This window comes from Astyanax mexicanus, chromosome 5, assembly GCF_023375975.1.
Source record: "Astyanax mexicanus isolate ESR-SI-001 chromosome 5, AstMex3_surface, whole genome shotgun sequence".
In the NCBI taxonomy this organism is placed as follows: domain Eukaryota; kingdom Metazoa; phylum Chordata; class Actinopteri; order Characiformes; family Acestrorhamphidae; genus Astyanax; species Astyanax mexicanus.
This window is the reverse complement of record NC_064412.1, coordinates 42,337,204-42,358,951: the sequence shown is the minus strand read 5'-3', so window position 1 is coordinate 42,358,951 and position 21,748 is coordinate 42,337,204. Positions and strand designations below refer to the sequence as shown.

The 21,748-nt window shown below is 36.7% G+C and overlaps 1 protein-coding gene across 2 annotated transcripts; it reads left to right on the top strand.

The window, feature by feature from the left end:
• The first annotated feature begins 1,540 nt into the window (after nt 1-1,540).
• etv5b (ETS variant transcription factor 5b) lies at nt 1,541-19,702 on the top strand. 2 transcript variants are annotated; one of them, XM_007234558.4, is made up of 12 exons: nt 1,541-1,677; nt 5,627-5,786; nt 6,708-6,795; nt 6,907-6,954; nt 8,120-8,170; nt 9,704-9,827; nt 10,279-10,578; nt 12,345-12,634; nt 14,238-14,300; nt 14,847-15,085; nt 16,361-16,462; nt 17,027-19,702. In XM_007234558.4, exons 2-12 carry the CDS (start codon nt 5,739-5,741, stop codon nt 17,261-17,263), a joined length of 1,590 nt encoding a protein of 529 aa, XP_007234620.2. In that variant the 5' UTR covers nt 1,541-1,677; nt 5,627-5,738; the 3' UTR covers nt 17,264-19,702. The 2 variants fall into 2 exon arrangements, with proteins under 2 accessions (XP_007234620.2, XP_007234619.2); XM_007234557.4 differs by having other exon boundaries at nt 16,361-16,468.
• The last annotated feature ends 2,046 nt before the right edge of the window (nt 19,703-21,748 follow it).

The window sequence follows — 21,748 nt, the reverse complement described above, 5'->3', positions numbered from 1 at the left end:
AAGGATATAGAAACCATGTTTGTTTGACTCCTGCCTTTACTACACTCAGACTTTCATTAAAAACAGAGCATTTATGATGTAGGCCAGACATCCCTGTCTCGTGTGGGGATATACCACCGCTTGGAAGAACAGATATGAATAATAGATCAGAGATGAACTTCCTGCAGAGCTGTCCCTCCCCTGTTCCGCGGTGTGCGTTTTACGAGCTTGCTTGCAGTAGGCCCCGTCTGCTGTGCTTGCAGTATGCATGAAGTTCAGGCTTCACTTAGAAGATTTCACCAACAAAAAAAAGATAGAATTGTAATTATCCAAGGAGGACAATGGCAGGTCAAGGCATGTGATTATAGATAGGGTCAGTGGTTTCTCAGGCATTATCATACACAATCACTGGAGAGGATGCTGGTGGAAAGCTGCCGGTGTAATGGGTGCATACCTTTGCCAGAGTTTTTTTTTTTTTTTGTTACTTATGTGCTACAATTTTATCACCCACACACAAGTGTAATAAACTGTTGTAAAGAATAAAAATTAATCTTCCAGTATACGAGAACCCAGAAGACAGGTGTGCATAAGGCCTATGGCAACAGTGGCTGGCAAAGCAACATTTTACACATGCTTATTGTACAATCCAGGTACGTACTCACTGTTACTAATCTTGAAGCATAAGTAGACTGATAAAAATATATCTAATACTGGACTGAATTTCTTTTGAAAAGCATGGTTTCTAAACCACCAGTCCCTTTTTTCAAAGGGACTTCCTGTTTTGTATAGTTCTCAATATTTATCATCTTTCCTGTTTTATGTGATATATTTAGAGCTGTACATTTGTGTGAGTCAACTGTAGAGTAAGTACCCGAGCCTTTGATGTCAAGGTGGTCATCTAAAAAACATACTGTATACTAGTAGGCAATCTGGTTAACCAGCTCTTGACAAGCATAGTGTATGTTAAACTTGATTTTGTCCAAGCTTGTCCAAGCTTACGGGTCAGCCAGCTTGAGGTTGCAGTCAGGTTGATCTTGCTTTTAGATCAGTTAAACCATCAAAGGAAAGCACACTTAATACTTGTCTATACCTAAGATGGTCAATCTGCTCAACTAGCTTGCTTGAAAAATCCAGCTCAAGACAAGGTAGTAGCTGATTTATGATCTCTGGTCTATAAAGCTGGTCACCCAGGCTAAAACATTCTCTATACTGGTAATCATAGTGAACATTTGAGTACATTTATAAACTAAACTCTAGTAAAATAATCTGTAAAAGCAGGACATTTCTGATTGATTTTCTAGTTCATTTCAGGAATGGAATTTAAGTGTGTCTGTCCCTTTAAACACAGTGGAGAAACATCTGGTTGTTGAATGAAACCCAGCCATTCATAAAAACAGCACAAAACTCCGGCTGTGATTGGCTGCCGACGGCTTAAGACATACCGAAGTCGCAAACACCCTCTGATTGGAGGATGGTTTGAGTGACGAGCGATATTAGCCAATCAGCGCTCGCTGTGGCACTGAGCGCCCGCCTTGGGAGAAGCGGGCGAGTCCATTGAGAAAAAGCCCAGAGAGTCGCTGAGCTGTTCGGCAAAGCGGAGCGGGGTTACGGGTAGCGCTTTACTGCGGGATTTAATCAGCTCTGGACTTTATTTCACCGGTTTTACCCTTTCTGCTGAGAGATTTAAAGCGCGGACGGGTGAGTATCGTGTTCAGCGCGTGCGGTTCGTTTTGCGGTGTTTGTGCGTAGCTGCGTAGGTTAGAGTTCTTGCACGAGTTTTTTTTTCTGACTGATTTTTAAATTAATTTGTCTGAAGTTAAAGCCGAAGCAGCTGCACGGGGTATTATCGCAGATAGTAAGTGCATTATCTGGTGTTCAGTGGAAGTAGCAAACGCCATTTTTCTGTATTTTCCTTCAGCTGGGAATGTTTTAAAACTTTATTTATCGTTTTGCTCTGAGGTAAAACTCATGGTTTAAACTAAAGCTTTAAAAAACTTCAGTCCCCCCTGTGGGTTTGTGGGGGTGGTAGAGGGGGTGTTGGTGGCTGGTTAAGCTGGTGCTGTGTGTGAGTGTGGTGAGATTTATGAATGGCGCGTTTGAGTGTTTTTTTTTCTCTCCTGTTTTTTCCCCCTCGCGAGGGATCAAGTTTCACTTCATTGAGAAAAACAGGAGGCCGGGAGGAGGAGGGGTGGAGAGGAGGTGGAGGGGTGAGGTGGAGGGGTGAGAGGGAGGGGGAAGGGATTGAACTTCTTGAACTCACTCTTGTGAGTCTTGTGTGGTTGTGGGGTTAACCCTTTCGTGTGATCTTTTAAAATACATTTCGTTTTATTAAGGAGGTTATAAGAGAAGCTGCAGCTGTACATGTTATTTACTTGGAATTGCCCGTTCCACCTTAAAGTTACATTCTGGCAACTGCTGCTTTTCCTTAAGATGAAATCACGAAACTCGAACAAAAAGCAAATTCCAGTCACCATGCTCTTGAGGGGCTCTCGTGGGGTAGCTAGGTGATTTTCAAGTGGGCATGAGTCCATATATGCCACATGTGTTGCCCCTCCTGGTGCCATCACTGACCCCGATGGACATCCATATATATTTATATGAGGTCGGCATAAAAGCCATGGACAAAACATTTGCGACCTGAATTGGGGTTATAAAATAAGCTTTTTTTAAATTATCCGTTCCACCTTAAATCATGCAGCAGTAGCTTCAAGGTGAAGCTGGAATAAAAACCCAATCTAGGTGCAGATCCCAAACAACATGCTCACACGTGGACTAGTTGGGTTTCAGGTAGACATGGGCACACACAGGCCCCATGTGGGCCCATGTTTAACTCCTACTGGTTGCATCACTGGCCCTGATGCAGTCTACTCATGCATTCATAGGTGGGGTCAACATGGAACCCATAGACAAAACTTTTGGGTCATGTTCAGTGTTATAATAAAAGCTCACATTTGATGTTATTTGCATTATTATTGCATGTTCCACCTTAAGTGCTGCAGCAACTACACTACTTTACCTTAAAGTGGAACGGAAAAAGTCAATCAAAAAGCAGAATCCAGTAGGCCTGTCAAAATAATTACATTGTCGACTTATCGTACAATATATTGGCATAACGTCAATTAATTTACTTATCAAGAAAGGCTCCTAAATGTTAAGTAGTCTGTATGTAAACTGTAAAACACTGGTTTTGTTTTATTTAATTTTGTTTATGTAAGGTATAGACCTGTCACAATTACTACATTATAGACTTGTATATGTGCAATAGATTTGTACACAGTAATTAGGTTATTATTTTTTTCTTAGCGAGAAGAGAACTTTAATGTGAATGCACAAAATTTTGACTTATAAATTATATTTTTATTACAATTCAAATGTAAAATAATTATAATATTACTCTTTAAAACATGCAAAAATATGCAATTGTATTATCATGCTAATATGTTATTAAAAAATCAAATCAATGGCAATATAATGACAATTATATTGCTTATCACAATTATTTCTTAGAGTTATTCGCAACAGGCCTAGGATCCAGCTAACATGCTCTTGTGAGATGGATAGATTTTTTTATTCTGGGACCCAACAATTGTTATAGCCCTTCTAAATCTCATACTGGATCCATCTAGGCCTCATGTGTAGTGGACAACCTAGATGAGCCCATGTTTAACACCTACTGGCCCCATCACTGTCCCTGATGGGCACCATATGTGATATGTGGGGCCAACTTGGAACCCATGAATAAAACTTTCTGGATTCCACTTGTTAGCTTTACATAATAATGTCAGCTTTTTTATAATCGGCTACTTTATTGGGAGGAAGGGGTGGACTTCTTGAACTGACTCTGTGAGTCTTGTGTCTTTCATGGGATTTTATTTTTACTATCCTGTTTTGTTTAGGGGGTTTGCTATAAGAGAAGCTGATGTCTGATGCTCATAGCTTAGATTTGCCCTTTCCACTTCCAATGGTGCAGCAGTTTGCCTCTGTCCCATTAAAGCAGCAGTCCCTGAGATTTTTTTTTTTAAATGAAAAGCAGTAGTATTCCTGAGTCAGGAAGGGATACAATATTATTGCAATTAATGGTATCAGTGCCCTGGCATGTCCATCTCTGCAGTGTCCAATATATTCATTCTAAAATCAGAGTTGGTCTGATAGGTTTGTGTCATGTATTTGTTCTCTACATTTGACAGTATTTTATAAAAGAACAAAACAATATACTCAAATAAAGAATTAACCTATATTAAAAGTACTCTTCCATATGCTTTATATAATTTCACACATTCTCACTAGAAAGGTGTCTCAATCCCCTAAATCAAGCGGAATTCTGGTGGCCTGATCATTACCGTCCATCTTAGTCTCACATGGGTCCCATCTAGGCCATTATGGATCCCAATAGACAAAACTTTATGGTTTCCAGTTGGGCTACATGGGCATGAAATACAGGGGGCATTCCATAACACTGTGCCAACTTTTATTTTGTTTATTAGCTACTCTATACACAAACCAGGAGACTTTTATTATGGGTACATTGTTACTTGTGCAGCGTGTTCACATCCTGTTGGGAAGTGCTGATCTAGAGGAAGCAATAATATGGGAATTATTATGGTTTAATTACATCCTATTTTACTGAACCACTGGCCAGGAGCCACTGTAGATGTTTTTTGGCTTGTTAGCAAAAGAAGTAATGCAGAATAGCCAGCTGAGTCCATCAGGGGAAATGGACACGTGTGACAGGCACATTTTGTTGGACTTTGTTCCCTGTTCTGTTAGGCTTGAAAGCTTGCTATTACCCCTCCCCCTCCTCCCAATACTCACTACCACTTCCATCAAATGTGGCACATTGTGGCACAATATTACATAAAGTAAACCCAGTTTTGACCTTTTTGATTGTATACTCTACTTTTTTCCCTCTGTTCCAGTGCCTCTTAGTGAGAGTAGCTCTCTCCCTTGGGCAACAGATGGTGGATGTGTGTGGTTATGTAAGGCCCCCATCTGTACCGTGAGGCTTAAATGGTTTGTGTGGTGTGTTGATGTGACCAAGGCGAGTGTGTCCCTATTTTTAAGCAGCATATTTTTCAAAAAAATATCTGTTTTTGGAATATCTAGATTGTAGCAAGATTTATTAATAATAGTATGACTAGGGGATGAGCTATAGTGTATCATACGTGATGATATTGTTACAATTTTTTAAACTATTACCTGCAAATATTTGCAGTTTATTTGCATGCATTAAATCTATTAATATCTGTTTTTTACATTTCTGAGAAAGAATGTCATTTTGACAGTGGCACAACACCAATTTTCTTATGTTTATTCTTAAAATATCTAACTGTGTATTTAAGGAATATTTATATTTTAAGCTAATATTTAGCTAATTATACAATATTCTGTCTTTGTGTTATAAATAAATACTAATACTTTCCCATACGCAATTATATCACATCTGAGAAATAAATCAGATTTGCCTGCAGTCTGAACGAGCCCTAGTGCTGCTTCACAAATAAACAAGCTGGTTGAAGGTGCCACACATCAAAGGGACAGTTGGTCCTGGTCCGTCAGTTTGGGTGACGTTTTCTGGCAGCTGCCTAAACCTCTGGCAGAATACTCAGCTTTCTCCAAGTGACACCTTTTCTGGCTCTTCCCTCATCAGGTCCCGGCAGGCGAGAGGAACGCTCTCGTGTAAAGAGAGGAACCCATCCCCCCATCCCTCCTTCTGTCACTGACCCGGACCAGGCCTCGGGCCACGCTGCAGAACCCGCGGCATGGACGGCTTTTATGACCAGCAGGTCCCTTTCATGGTGCCACCCAGCGTAAGTGTCATAGCTTATGTATTTATGCTCTATCTTTCATACATACTTAACATACAAAATATGGGCATAACTTCAATCTTTTTTTTGCAATAATCATTACGTAAAGAAAAGCCCACTAATGTGAATGAGCTGCTGTGTTGTTTTATAGTATATTTTAATGTGATTATTTTTTTATTTTAAAGTTCATTGTTTTCTTTTTTAATGGTTTAATTGCTTTATAATACTACTATGTTACCATTATACTAGTTACAAAAATTCAAATTACAATAATATTGGTCATCACAATTATTTCTGTAAACATATAATAAGTACGGTTGCATTTTAAAAATTGTAGAATTTTAACTTTAATGGCGTGTTGTTTTTGGGTAATTCCTATTGGTCCCTTCCACTGTTATATTTTGAATAGTAAAAGCTAGTCTAAGCTTGACTAAGTTTAAGTTTTAAAATTACTAAAGAGCACATAAATGATTTTCTCTGAATACCAAACAGAATAAGGTTGAATAATGGCTGAAGGTCAAATATACAACACAGAACACCTTTTTTCAGGTTTAAATTCAATTTGCCACATTTTTATCAATGTAAAAATCAAGTAGCCTAAATGCATTTGTCTTGCTTTTCAAAGAAAAAATTTATTGAATATTTTTTATTTTTCAGCAGACAAATCAACAAAATGTACCTCGGTAGTGCTTGTTGAGTGAAGTTTATACAGTAAAAGGCAGCCATACGTTTGGAAACAAACAAATGCTAAAGCTACATTTCTGTATAGACTGCAAATACTGAAATATACTGAATACTTGTTCAGATGAACACACTGAAAGTATTTTTTCCCCTCTATTTTCATATGTATATATATTCAGTTATCCAGGTTTAACAGGCATATAGTTACTAATCATACTTCATCTAAACTATCTGAACTTGTAGAAATGTCATGCTGAGGAGCCGCCGTGCAGACCACAGACTGACCGGAAGAGGAAGTTCGTGGATACTGAGCTCGCCCAGGACACTGAGGGTAAAGAATTGCAGCAACATTATCAATCTGACTGTTACCAAAAGGTATATTTCAGAGAGAACTGTAAAATGTCCTGCATTTAATTCTGAATTATTCCACATATTCCCACAGAGCTCTTTCAGGACCTGAGTCAGCTGCAGGAAATCTGGATCGCTGAAGGTAAAATTCCTGTATTTGATAAACGTCCAAAAAGATTTCACATATATAGTATATTATATTATATTTAGTGAACATGTACAGTATACTAGCGCACAGTTAATTATCTCAAAATCACAATCTCTCACAATCAGTCAGTTTGAATATAGAACCGAGGTATTTCACAAAGTGTAGCCAAATAACTTGATCTCAGAGTCTGGACTGGCCAATGGGAGAAGAGCTGATGAACATTCCTGTTGAGCTGTCAATTTTGGGCTTAAGTTAGTTACAATACTTTATTAAATATTACAAGTTGTTTGCTGTTTTTTTTAAAGTTTTCATTTGCCATGATACATGGTCATAAACAGTCTATATTTACCCAGTATCTTAAATCTGAGCCGCCATTTAAAGCTGCTATAAAATACACAATATATTTATTGCAGCACCATATGTATGATGCTGCAATAAATGTATAAGTGTGCCAAATAATAATTACAATAAACCTTTAGCCTGACAGCCAAACTACACTATTATAATGGAAAAGGAATGGTTTATTGGGATAATTATTGGAGTATTTTATCAGATTCACATTTTGCTGCTCCAGCATAAACGTCTTTTAGGTTTGATTTATTGCTGAGAATATTACAGATATTACTTTAATATTGACTCCAGCCCATAATTTTCATAATAATATAATCGTAATTGTGTGATACATGGTTGTATACAGATTTTGGATAAATGCAATAGTATTCATACAATCAAACAAACCTGATGTGGAAAAACTTTTTAAATGTGTCTAGAAACATGTTTAGAAACTCCTAAACCATCTAACATTTTTCAAGGTATGAACACAAAATAATACAAAATTATCAAAACATAGGTATGTTTTATGAACTTTATGGTTTTGTTAAAATCATAAGCAAATGTTTTTGGACTCAATTTTTATCCAAAAGCCTTCAAACATTGGTGTATTTGCATGCCATCATTATCCAGCTGTTTATGGTGATATAATATGATCATAGGCCCTTCATGTTCTTACACTGTTAATGTTAGTGATTGTGTACATGATACTTAGACTAGTTTTGTGTTTGAACTGACACTTCTTTGCCATTTTTACATTCAGTCTATCCTTTTTAAGAAGGATCTGCAGATCCAGACTGAACTCGTGTTTATCTCCCTCTGTCTACAGCCCAGGTTCCTGATGATGAACAGTTTGTTCCAGATTTCCAGTCTGATAACTGTGAGTATCTGATGCTGCAGTCTGCGGGCAGGCAGGGATTGGGGTTGGTTGTATGGCTGCCAGTGGCGGCTAATTTGCATGTGTTTCATGAATTATTAACCACAGTCTGTGGAGTAAAAATTTCATTGCTCATGCATTTGATACTGCTATTGGTTCAATATGGCTGCTCTGGTGGGGTTTAGAATGGAGCTTAAAAGCTGACATAAGTATTTGAATATGAATTTATCTTTTGAGCAGACTAAAATATTTACAGGTCATTAAAAATCTTAAATTGTATTAAAATAAATCTTAAGATTTTCAGATTTTTTTTTTTTCATAAATATTGAAAACTATATGATTTAAAAGTCAAAAATATGAATTTGGGCATTTTGCCTTTGTGTTAAAACTTACACAATTAATTTTGTGTATTGTGAAAGTGTCTTTAAACAATACAATATAATATTTTATAATATTCATATTTGTTGGCTCTTAATAGTGCTGTTTGTTTTTACTATTTTGTTACTATAGTGTTTTATTTAAAAATTATTTAGAAAAGGTTCTTTCTTGTTTTTTTTTTTTCTTTTCTTTTCTATTCTTGTGTGCTCTTTTGTGGGGGGAGATCAACAAAGCAAAAAAATGTCCATTGAATGGACCTCTGTTCCATTCCATGCTGTTCTTGAGTTCTGGGCCTGGGCTGTTTATATTGTGCGAGTGGAAGGGGTTGTTGTGTAAGGGCCCACTACACTACTGCAGTGCTGTAAATCACGGCAGCCTTCAGCACAGTGACATTTTAATGGGTCAGGATACACACACGCACACACTATACTTTCATTATGTGCTGAACACTGGTGTGGCTGTTTCCTTGTTAAGGTTTTTTTTTCTTGGCGTGTGAATGGGTATGGCTGGCTTTATATAATGTTGAGTGTGTGAGTGGGTGTTTACACATGTATATGTTTGTATAGTGTGTGTGTGTGTGTGTGTTATTCTGCCATGGTACTAAAGCTTTGGCAGAAAGCCTATTGGTCTCACAGACCCCCCTTTCATCAGGTCTGGGCTAAACAACCCCTTTTTTCTTGATCTTGCTGGTATATAGTCTTTAAAATCTCAAATCATATTTTTTGTTGGTTAATATGTGCTAACTGTCCTTTACTCTCCTCACAAAGAAAAAAACAATAACATATTTTTATTTTTGGGACAATAGTATAAATATATAAATATGAAGACCCCAGTTTTTAAATTATATAACTATTTTTGGCTGAAAATAATGTTAACCATCAGAAATTCCACCAAAAAGAATCTACAGGTGAGAATATAAAAGGATACTACTCTGAAAGGTTGTTTAGCTTAGCATTCCCCCACTGATTGCTGGAGATGAGATGTATGTTGGTTGAATACCTGGGCTCGCCACTATTGGGCCCTGTCTAATTGTCTAATTGTTATTAGCTGAATGAGGAAAGCTACACGATAATAATGTAATTAGGTGACAGGCTGAAATTGGATTGGTGGTCCGGTATGAATCTTCTGTGCTAATATCTACTGTCTGTGTCTCTGCAGTGATGTTCCATGGACCTCCTCAGACTAAAGTGAAGCGCGAGAGCAGCCCGAGTCGAGAGTTTTCACCGTGTGTACGCGAGCAGAGGCTCTCGCCCTATGGAGAGAAGTGCCTTTACAACTACAGGTACATCTCACTGTCTTCTCACTGACGCAAAAACCTCAAATCCAATAGCTACCAACCCCGAGTCCTGGAGATCTACCACCCCGTAACGGGCCTAACCTAATCCACTAAACATGATCTAATTACTGTCTTCAGAAGACAGTAGTGAAGTGATTAGCTGAATAAGGAAAGCTACGTCTACAGTAACACCAGTATTAGGGTTCATTGGACTATCTGACCAAATTGTTATTGTGAAATAAAACAAGTCGTAGCTTTTGGTGAGCCGAGATCTGTATAAGTGGTGACCCACATAGATATGAAGGCCATATCTAGTAAAGTTCTTTAGTGCGCTCAGTCAATACACAACTTCAGTGTGAAACAGCACAAAACTAACCAGACCAAATACACGCTATAATGTACAAACATAATAAAGGTTGATGTATTAATCAAATTAATCACCATGTTTTTTTCACAGTGCCTACGACAGGAAGCCGTTTGGGTTCAATAAGTCACTGACCTCACCCTCCACCCCTGTCTCACCCTGCGACTCCTCCCACAACACGGGGCCACACCCCCTGCAGAAAAGAGTCCCACAGTCCTCAGTCAGCTCTCACACACAGGGGTTGCCAGCACTAGTACATGCATCAGTACATGCCCACAACCCAAGCCAAAACCACCACAGAACACAAACCCCAGTCCACAGCCAAAGCCCGCCTTTCGCAGTGCCCCACCCACCTGTCAGGAACGCAGATGCCTCCTACAGTACAGATCACAGGTATGCAACATGCTGTACTACATATCCTATAAATGAAACCCATCAAAGCTGATATTTTACACTATATGAACAGAACTTTACCATGTGAGTAAATGAACATTTGCCATACCAAAACATATGTCTTCTGAAGAAAGATATCTCAATTAAATAAAAAAAATATAATTAGAAATAGAAAAATAAAATTCACTGTCAGGTTTGCTTATAATATTTTGCACCATATGAGCAGAATATCACATTGCAATTCTATTTCTGTGTTGCAGTAGTTTTTAAAAGAACATATTAATGAACCAATGTATTGCGTATTCAAAGTATTTTGCTTTTGTTGTATTAATTTGATATACTGACATCCATACAATTTTTAAATCCTTTTTTTTTTTCTGGGAAAAATTTAACATCAGGTAATTTTGAATATTGCAATATACAGCTATGGGTAAAAATAATAGGACACTTAAAAATGATGAAAAATGATTTATTTAAATCACAATTTAAATCAAAATTCTAACAAACGCATATGCAGTATGTGCTAATGAAACTACTGACGTACAATAAGACCTGCGTAATGAGTTCAAAAATCTATGTAATATAATTAAGAGGAAGATGGATGATCACAAGCCATCAAACAGAGCTGAACTTCTTGAATTTTGTGGCATAAAGTTATCCAAAAGCAGTGTCAAGATGCATGAAAACTATAATTAAAACCAGGGTTATTCTACCAAATATTGATTCTGAACTCTTAAAACTTTATAAATATGAACAAGTTTTCTTTGCATTATTTTAGGTCTGAAAACTCTGCATCTTTTGTTATTTAAGCCATTTTTTATTTTCTGCAAATAAATGCTCTAAATGAAATTTTATTTTTATTTGGAATTTGGGAGAAATGTTGTCCGTAGTTTATAGAATAAAACATCAATGTTCATTTTACTTAATCATATACCTATAAATAGCAACAGAAACAGAGAATCTGATTTAGAAACTGAAGTGGTCTCTTATTTTTTCTAGAGCTGTAGAAAGCCTATGTATATGTTTGTGGTGTTTTAATTTTATATCTTGATTGGTTAAAACCCATAAAATCCAAAAACACTAATATACTGCCATTTGTAATTTGTCATCTCCCAAATATTGTTTATTGATGATTATTTTGTTTGAATAAAAATGACAATTTATTAGATTTATCATAATTTATTTAAATCACAATATATACATCACAGAAGAAAATATAGCAGTGTCTTTTCTCCAATATCGTGCAGCCCTAGTTGATACCTTGAATTTGGTTATAGGACCAGATGAATTGGTGGTAGCGGTTTTGCACAGGCCAACACTCAGGTTGCACCCCCGTAGTGTGCTCGCTGATGTCAGCCGGCTGAAGTCACGCTGTAATCAGTGTCTTGTGCCTGAGCGGTTAGTCAGCACTGTAATCAGCTCTTGTGCCATTGGGTATTAACCTCTTAATGATTCTACGCTGACCTGGAAACTCAAGCTATCTTTATCCCAAGGGTTAACTCATGGAAAAGAGTGCTGAAGCCCTTTTGACCTTAATATCACGGACATCACTTAACACTCAGTGGTCAGATATCTTTCCCTGATCGCAGTTTACAACTCATAATTAAATGTAGTTTAGTTTAGATATATTAGCCCTCTCACTCAATAGTCAAATACAGCTCAAATATCCACACGTATGAATACTTCATTATTCTTTATATTATATTCATTATTCCTTATAAAGAACTTATTCGGTGACCCTGTCTATCCTATTCCTTTGTCTCCAGGTTCCACAGGCAGCTTTCAGAGCCGTGTCTACCCTTCCCACAGGCCGATGTCTGCTGTGGGACACCCTGTCCTCCACAGACCCTCAACCCCTTCCCACGGGATAACCGTCCCCCTTACCACCGGCAAATGTCCGAGCCCCTCGTCCCAGTCCCCCCTCGAGGGTTCAAACAGGAAATGGTTGACCCCCGATACCCTGAGCAGGGTGTACCCAGCATGGGAGCATCTCGCACCCTTCTGTTCCAGCAAATGTCCATCAAACAGGAGCCCAGAGACTTCGGCTTCGACTCAGGTGAGTGGGCGTGTCCCTACGTGATATGAAGTGTGCAATCTTCACAATAATTATGTTGTAGATTTTTCACACAATATTTATATACATAACCCCAATACTTTGTGCTGACCTTTGATATTGCCAATAATTTTGACTGAGAAGAACGCATTACTTTTTTATTTATTTTATGTATGTTTATATTAATTTATATAAATAAATAAATAAATATATATATATATATATATATATATATATATATATATATATATATATATATATATATATATATATATATATATATATATATATATGAACATTCTTAAGATTTTGGCATAAAAATCACTGACATAAAATTATATTAGAATTAGAATAATAACAGTTATGAAAATAGTTTATGGGATAATATATTTTAATTGTGATGGGTAGTCATGATTAAGTCAAAAGCACATATTGCTCTAAACTCCTTTTATTTGCATTATATCTCTTACGCTCTTGCTCTTTCGCACGCACTCTGTGACGTCGAGATGTGTGATGTAACAGTAAATCCTCTTAGTTCCTATGAGCCCTGAAATACTCTTGGCTGTGAATACTGAGCACATTTCAAAAGACCATGTTTCAGGCAGGACTAAACACTGCATTATTGCAAACTTCATAGTAGGCCTGGGTGATATGGTAAAAAATATCACATTTTCACAATACACAATATTCACCTTGATGTACAGTATATGATACAATGAATGATAAAATGCACTTGTAGGGACAAACCTAGAGATACCTTTACTACCGGTACTTAACTTAATGTAAGATAAATGCTATGCTTTTTTTTTTTTTTTTTTTTTAAGAAATATAAATATATCTAAAAAATATATTAGATGTTGCAGGAATGGGCATTCCCTGACTACAGAATATTTAGCCCCTTCCCAACTTGCTGTCTCATGATGAGGAAAGTGATTTTAAAATCAGAATGCCCTGTTCTTTATTCAGTTAAACAAGTTGAACCCTTTCAGACCTGAATTATGTTCCAGTAAAGACAAAATATATAATGTATGTAATGCACTCAAAAATAAACCTTCAACTGATAAAGAAAATAATATATATATATAATAATATATTATTTGCCTTTTTATGTCCATAGCAGTGAAATTATACTTTTTTTTTTATTCTGTATCACTTTTTATATAAGTTTTTTTTATTTCATAAAGTATCTATGAAGCAAAATAAACTTTTTACTCATTAAAAAATGTACTCATTATTTATAATGTTGCAATGCTTTACATCAGTTTGCAGACTTTTATTTTTCCAGTGCAGTGCTCAGGGCTAAACTATGGTTTGATTGGCTGATAATGTCTATTCTAATGGACAATAGGTCTCAATCTGTGTTAAGTGCTAGAATACATAATGTCCATAATAATAATACACAATGAGCACAGGGTCTGAAGGGGTTAATTACACGGAAATGTGCTCTGTTTTCTTCAAGTGATATGATTTTAAAATTTATCACAATGCAAAAAAAAAAAATCTACATATTGCCCAACTCTACTTGAAAGCAAAGTCAGTTTTTACCTGTAATCATTTAATTATGGCAGATACGTATTTACCTCACATTTGTATTTTTGTATCACAGAGATAAAGAACTGCCAATCCTCGTTTGGAAAGTCATCCAACTTCTACAGAGCCAACAGCGAAGGTAAAAATTCATACATCAACTTACTGAATGTACAGGGGCATGCAGAATTTTGGGCACCCTGGGCAAATTTTCTGTTAGTGTCAAAAGTTTAGTTAGTAGAATGGATTAGTAGATTAGTTTGTGTCTGTGTGTGTTTTTTTGTTTTGTGCAATTTGAGAGTAAAACAGAAAAATAGACCAATGCAAACGTATCAGCACTCAAAACTTTGAGGCTCTTAGCAAGAACTCAGACCCCTAATTATTCACAAGGTCCGCTTGGGTTTTTCTATGTGTGAATTCAAACCAAACCAAGTGGAACGCTTCAACTTCACAAACTCATTAACTGATTCAGACCACAAACTACGAGTTTGAAAACACCCTGAAAATCTCACAGAACTTCATGCATTCTTTCTAAAAGAAAGAATGCATGAAAATCCCACAAATAACAATAGAAATAGAAAAGCTGCCAATAACAAGCATTTTACAATCTGTAATAGTTGGTTCTAATTATTCCTGAGAGCTGTTCCTTCAGGCTAATCCAAACCTGTATCATTTCCTCTCTATGCAGGGTTAATGTATGACGGGGAGACTCACCTCTACTATGACGACGCCTGTGTGGTTCCTGAGCGGGGCGAGGCAAAGGTGAAGCAGGAAGGGGTGGGGTTTAGAGAGGGCCCACCCTACCAGCGGCGTGGTTCTCTGCAGCTTTGGCAGTTTCTGGTCACTCTGCTGGATGACCCCTCAAACAGCCACTTCATTGCCTGGACTGGACGCGGTCTTGAGTTCAAACTCATTGAGCCAGAAGAGGTCAGTATTTTTTTTTTTTTTGGCATTTGCATTATAGGGCTGTGTGTTTCCACGATTGTAGAGATATGTTGAATTGTAACCCCTGTATCGTGATGCAGATCATATCAGTATATTGTTATACTGTAAGCAAGGCTATATATATATATTTCTATTGCTTTGAATATAATTTTTAGAAAAAGCTATGGCATTTAGATTTAAGCTAAACATTGTGTATTCACAAACTGTGATTTGAATGTGTAGATCAGCTTTTGAATGTAAAGGTATTAAAATGTATATATGAACAGTCATTAAGCATATATGTAGAACTTTTCATTCTTTCAAATCAACTTGTTTGCATTTTAATTTCCTATGGCCGTGTACTTACATTGCGACCTGCACAATCATAACGTGTGCCATGGATTCTGTAAAGTCTGATCTGTATATATGTTACCGTTGTAAACATCCATCTGTTGGTTCAGATTAACTGGCATGTTTGCGTCTCATTTCCTTACATTTATGAGTTTTGCCAGTTCTGTTAAGCATCTATAAGAATCGTAATCAGAGAAGAGTGTGAATAGGTTGTTTAGAATTGTCCACAGGTGCCAGCTGCACACACTTCTCTGGGCCGTACGAAATTAAATATTAATTTATATTTGCACTTACACATTTACATTCAAGAGCCTTCAAATCACATTTTATGAATATAAAACTGTGTGATATTTAGATGCATTTCATGTGATGACAGACCGTAATAATATACAACAGACCTTTTTCTATCATCTATATCTTCACAAAATACAGCAGGCTTTTTTAGTTGCTTGGGTGACACGTTAAAGTGGAAGAGTGAGCGCAGCACAGGACAGGCTCATTCTGGTCAGGAGACTCAGATAGAAACTGTAGGTTGGTCCAACATTGGTAAACATTGTCTTTGTCGCATGCAGAATTTGGTTGTCAGAATTTTCAGAATGTTGGATAATGGTCATTAAGGGGCAGAGGTTGGCCTCAAAATGCCAGTGTTTTTCAAATGGTAACCCCAAGTTGGTCTGTTGCATATTTTATTACAAAACAGCCTGCGACCTCAGCCGAAACTAGTTAACGAGTTAAGTTCCTGCTTGACTCAAACCCGCGCCACTCTACACACCTACATTTGTGTTATGAGCTGTTGTGTCCGTTAACTGGTGAACGACTGTGAAAGTGGAGAGGTGTCTCAGGAATGTTAAAAGCTTGGATGAGTGCTAGTTCATAAGGCCCTCCTGCAAACACAAAACTCACTTAACGTGTTTTGTATGTGTGCAGGTGGCTCGGCGCTGGGGTATCCAGAAGAACCGTCCTGCCATGAATTACGACAAGCTGAGCCGATCGCTGCGCTACTACTATGAGAAGGGCATCATGCAGAAGGTAAAGGCACGTTCCCGTTCCAATTTCTTCTCCTTTTGCTTCAGGCATCCTTCATGTCCATTAAACATTTACTGCTTATACACAGTCCAGTCTTTTTTCCACCTCAGTCCAGTAGTGATGCTGAGGTGTTTAAAAACTCCAACAGTACTGCTGTGTTTCATCCTCTTGTACCAGAACAACACACACTAAAACACCACCACCATGCTAATCAGTGTCACTGTAGTGTTTAGAATGACCCACCACCTAAACAATATCTGCTCTGTGGTGATTTTTTCTCCTGTGGGGTCCTGAGCATTAAAACACAGGGTGAAAGGAGGATAATAATAAAGTATGTAGAGAAACAGATACAGAACTACAGTCTGTAATTATAGAACTACAACATGTCCTATATGATCAGTGGAGCTGAAAAGAAATACTGTGACTGTAGGAACAAAGAGGTGTTCATAATATTCCAACTGGACTGTGTATAGTCAGAATCCCATAGTCAGCCACATTTAGATCTAAATATATAATTCATATATTATTTCAAAGCTTTCCAGTATTAATGGCATTCTCTTTCTGCAGGTTGCTGGTGAGCGTTACGTGTATAAGTTTGTCTGTGATCCAGAGGCGCTGTTCTCCATGGCTTTCCCTGATAACCAGAGGCCCAATCTAAAGGCCGACCCTGATGGGCCGCAGGTCCCGGAGGACGACACGATGCCCCTGTCTCACTACGATGAGCCCAGTGGCGCCCCCTACCTCAGAGACGGCCGTGATCAGTGCTTGGCGGGATTACCTTTCCCAGAGAGCTACGCATTCTGACCTGCTTCTGAATCTGTTGGGACTCCTGAACCATACAGAGCTGAAAAGCTTACATGAGTATTTAAATCTACATTTTGAATATTTTAAATCCGACTTTTCATCAGCTTAAAATATTTAATGGTGTGATTCATACATTGTGCTACATACATTGTGTTTTGAAATCTATTTGTTTACAAAACAGAAAAGCATCAGATGGTGATGATTATTTTGAAACATTTTTCAACAGCAAATTTCTCCACCTCACATATAGTCAAAACACAAAAAAAAATCAGTTACACCAATAAATATTTAAAGTTGATCAAAGGTTAAGTAATTTAATTGAAATCTACAGAATGCTGAATCAAATACTTATCTGCTCCCCTCAGCCACTGAGCAAGACCTGTATATAAAAAACACACACACAATGAAACATGCATACTGATTGACTCCTTTTCACTAAAGCTCCTCCCATTGTGTCCTAAACAGTGGGAGAATTCACCACCTGCATTGTCTGTCCTTTTTTTTCCATATGAAACCCTTTTCTGCAGTTTTCACCCCATCCTTCATCCTGTGATCTGAACTTGTGAATGATTCTCTCTCCTACACATAAACTCTCTCTCTTTCTCTCAGTAATGGACCTTTTCAAGGGTTTTTTGTTTTTTATTGATGGAAAAAAAATCTATAAAAGGGATTTTGCAGTATTTTTTCACCACGCATCTGTTTTCTATGTATAAATATAAGATAAGTGTATATTTTAAAGACTTTTGAGCTTTTGTGGCAGTTTTTTCTCTGTGTAGAGTCCACTGTCCACTTTTCTGCTCTGTCCTGCCGTGAGATTTCTCAAGTTCTTTGATGAAATGTACCGATACACCATGTAATGGTATCGAATGCTGAACTTTATAACTATAATTTTTAATATTGGAAAGATGTGCGTTTTATTCCAGCCATGCGAGTGTACATGCTTTGTTATGGGCCAGGCTGAGTTTAAGATTTGCGCTTTTGTATTATGATTTAAGATGATTTTGAAGACTGATATGAATGGAAACGGGTTAAGGGGGGGGGATTTTAAAAGATAAAAACTATGTATATTATATGACTATATTTTTGCAAAGTCTGCATTTGATTTTCTGTCATTGTATAAGCTTGTATACCAGATTTTCATCACTCTAATATAGGCGCATTGTACACAGTGATGATTAGGGACACAGTGGGAAGTTGAGCTGTGTCTAGACAGGAAGTCAGAGGTTTTTGTTTGTTTATTTCCCACAACATATCTGTTGAAATGTTGATGATGAAATATGAACATTGGAAATTTACATTTCAGTTTCAGTTGGTTTGATAGGCAAAACAGTTCATGACTTCATTGTTAGAATTGTATACTCCACAATCAAAGCCCTTATATGCTGCTGGGCAGTTATTTCCAGTCAGGCGAGACCAGACATCTGTTTGAGTGGTGAGAGATCTGATAAAATCTGATTAGAATAAAACACCTAAACAGTTTATAATGTTTGGCTTAATACTGCTTACTGGTATTTGTGATATATATATATATATATTTGGCTTGTTCTGGCTACTGTGCTTATGGTATGAACACAAGCCTGACTTTTGACTAATTAGAAATATTTAATGGCGTAATTCACTAATTAGAATTTTAACAGATTTTTGCAGAAATTAGCTGTTGAAAAAATAGCTGATACAAAAAGAAATCCATAAGTATATATAAATACAATTTATTTAAATAAAAATTATAATATATTATTAATATATTAATATATTATTAATATAATTAATCGATCTGAACAATTATCAAATTATTTTTAAATCTGAAAGCTATTTTAAAATGTATAGCAAACTTTGTCATCTCACAAAAAATCATTGGTAAAATTAATTTTTTTGAATTACGCCAATATATATTTTAAGAATCGCAAGTTAATTGGCTCTTTTTTCTTGATGGGTGGGACTCTGCATTGAGCACTATAAGAACCTTCCATATTTCAACCAGTGGGTGGTCTCCTCATTAATAATGTCACCGGTATAGTGTGTGGTAACCCACCCTGGTTAACATGCTTTCTATACCATGTTTGAATATGTTGAATTTTGGAACTGTTTTGCCAATTCTGCAAGTATTTGTGATTTGTCAAACAATCCCAAGCTTGCAGATTTTTTAAATACACAAATCTGATCAAGCATATCAAGCTGCTTTCTAAACGTAGCCCCACTGCTGGTTTGTGATCAAGGCCTTTGTTATACAGTCCAAAAACGATCAAATTCTAGTTTCCGATGTTTAGTCTTTCCTTGTAATCATACTGGTCTGGTTTACTGTAAGGGAAACTGAACTGCTTTTAGCAGTAAACAGGATGAGACCCATGTAGCTGAGCTTTATGGATAATCTGGGTGTCCCTACCTCCACTACTATGCTTTATAATCTGTTCTGAGTACAATAAACTCATTTCTGCTTGACTCCAGTCTTTTTATTTTTAGAATATTAATAACGTGTATGTTTATTGGGTAAAGCTTGATTCAGACTGATATAAACTGCAGTAATGTGTAAATGTGTGCTGTACTCATATCTTGGTGCAGTGTTAATACACAGTGGTGAAGGTGGATGCATACAAACATTTTGTTTTGGATAAATAATAAATGAGTTATGTTTTATACAAGCAAATGGAAAATCTGTTACAAATAAGGCCAAGCACACTCAAGAAGAGTTAGAAAAGACTGAAAATGATTTTAAAAACTCGGTCCTCTAGACAAAGAAATGTTGATAATGTGTCCTAATGAGTGCCTTTCTGCCCCACTGAGCAAAGACCCCTCCAAAAGACATCATTTTTACATACGTGTTAAACATTTAAAAGGCATCCACAGATAAGCCAGAATTATTTTTTTCTTGTCTTTATGGCAACTAACTTCTTTACAGGATGCAAAATTAGTTCTAGCAGTTTTCTTAATTAGTTTTGACCCAAGTTACAGTCCCAAAACAAATCACTCAACTACTGCATTTAAAATTTTACAGTAATTACAAAGTACTTCATTTCCACGCCTCCATCCCCTCCACCTCTATTCTTTCTTGGTACGGACACATTATTAGTAAGCAAGGGAATGCATGTTTGAAAGCAAAAATATCCCTATGTGAAAGTAAAAAGTATTAACATTGAAATACCCTGACAAAATAGCAAGAACTACAGTGAAAATTACATTTATTATCATCCCTTAATACAACTTGAATATAACATTTGTATATTAAAACTAGTAAATAACTAGAAACTAACACAGTTAAACTAGAGTAAAGGGCATGTTAATAACATAATGAGGATGCCAAAACATAAAAAAGTATTTATTTAAATGAAGGTCCATGTAAAAAAAAAATTAAACTAGCCTGTATTTTTACTTGGATATACATTCAGTGTATCTGAGCATTTACAATAGACAGTAGGGGTGTAACGGTACAGAAAATTCACGATTCAGTTCACATGTCGGTATAAAACCCACAGTTTTATATGTTTCGGTAAGGCTGGTGGACAATTAAAGAGGCTGGGCATTCTGTATAGCCTTACCTTTATTAACTTCATGATAACAATTAATCTTCATTATAATCATGCTTTGTTTTTTGGGAATTGGGCTCCAGCACTTTTATTAAATGCTTTAAACCAGGGTTCTCTCCTACTGTCATCATGAGAGCCTCCACCTTTTGGATCTTGTTGGAACAAGAACATTGAGCATAATTGTGGTGCTTTATTAAGAACAAAAACAACAGCATTACTTTAACTGATTAAACTACAAATATTTTTCCTAAACATATTGGGGACACAGATGGGGGGGGGGGGGGGGGAGCATGCAAGAGAGAGAGAGAGAGAGACACGTCACCCCATGTACATGCACCGTTACACCCCTAATATACAAACACTGTTACTGCTGTTTACACATAAAATTACAGTGTAATCTAATTTATCATTATAACCATGACTGAAAGAATTATATGTCAATACAGTAAATTATACATATAAACCAATATTATAAACACTAATCAAGTAATCATATGAATATCTTTGCTTTACATTTACTATTGCCTCCTTTTTAGTATGTTTTATGCTCAATGTAAAAGACTGCAGCATTAGTTTTAAACAGAAGATGCTGTATATTAATATTCATTTCATAAACTTTAGTGAAATGGGTGTAACTCTGGACCTGCAGTTCATACAATATGTTATTATTTTAAACAGATTAAAAATTCAATTGATTAATTTATTCAATACATTTTTACATTACACATAGTAAGCCCATCTTGCCCATACAACAAAGATCAAAGAGTCAGTCGTTCAGATTGTGAACCCATCTTGCATGTGCACAGGGAGGTAAAGATGAGTCTCAGTGTGAGAGTGAGAGAGGTTGAATGAGGCAGAGCAAAGCAGACTAAGACTATAATTAGGTACAGTAAAGTAGAGTAAGGTAGAGCTAGGTAGGGTAGGTAGAGTGAGGCAGAAAGAGGTAAAGTCTGGTGGAGCATGG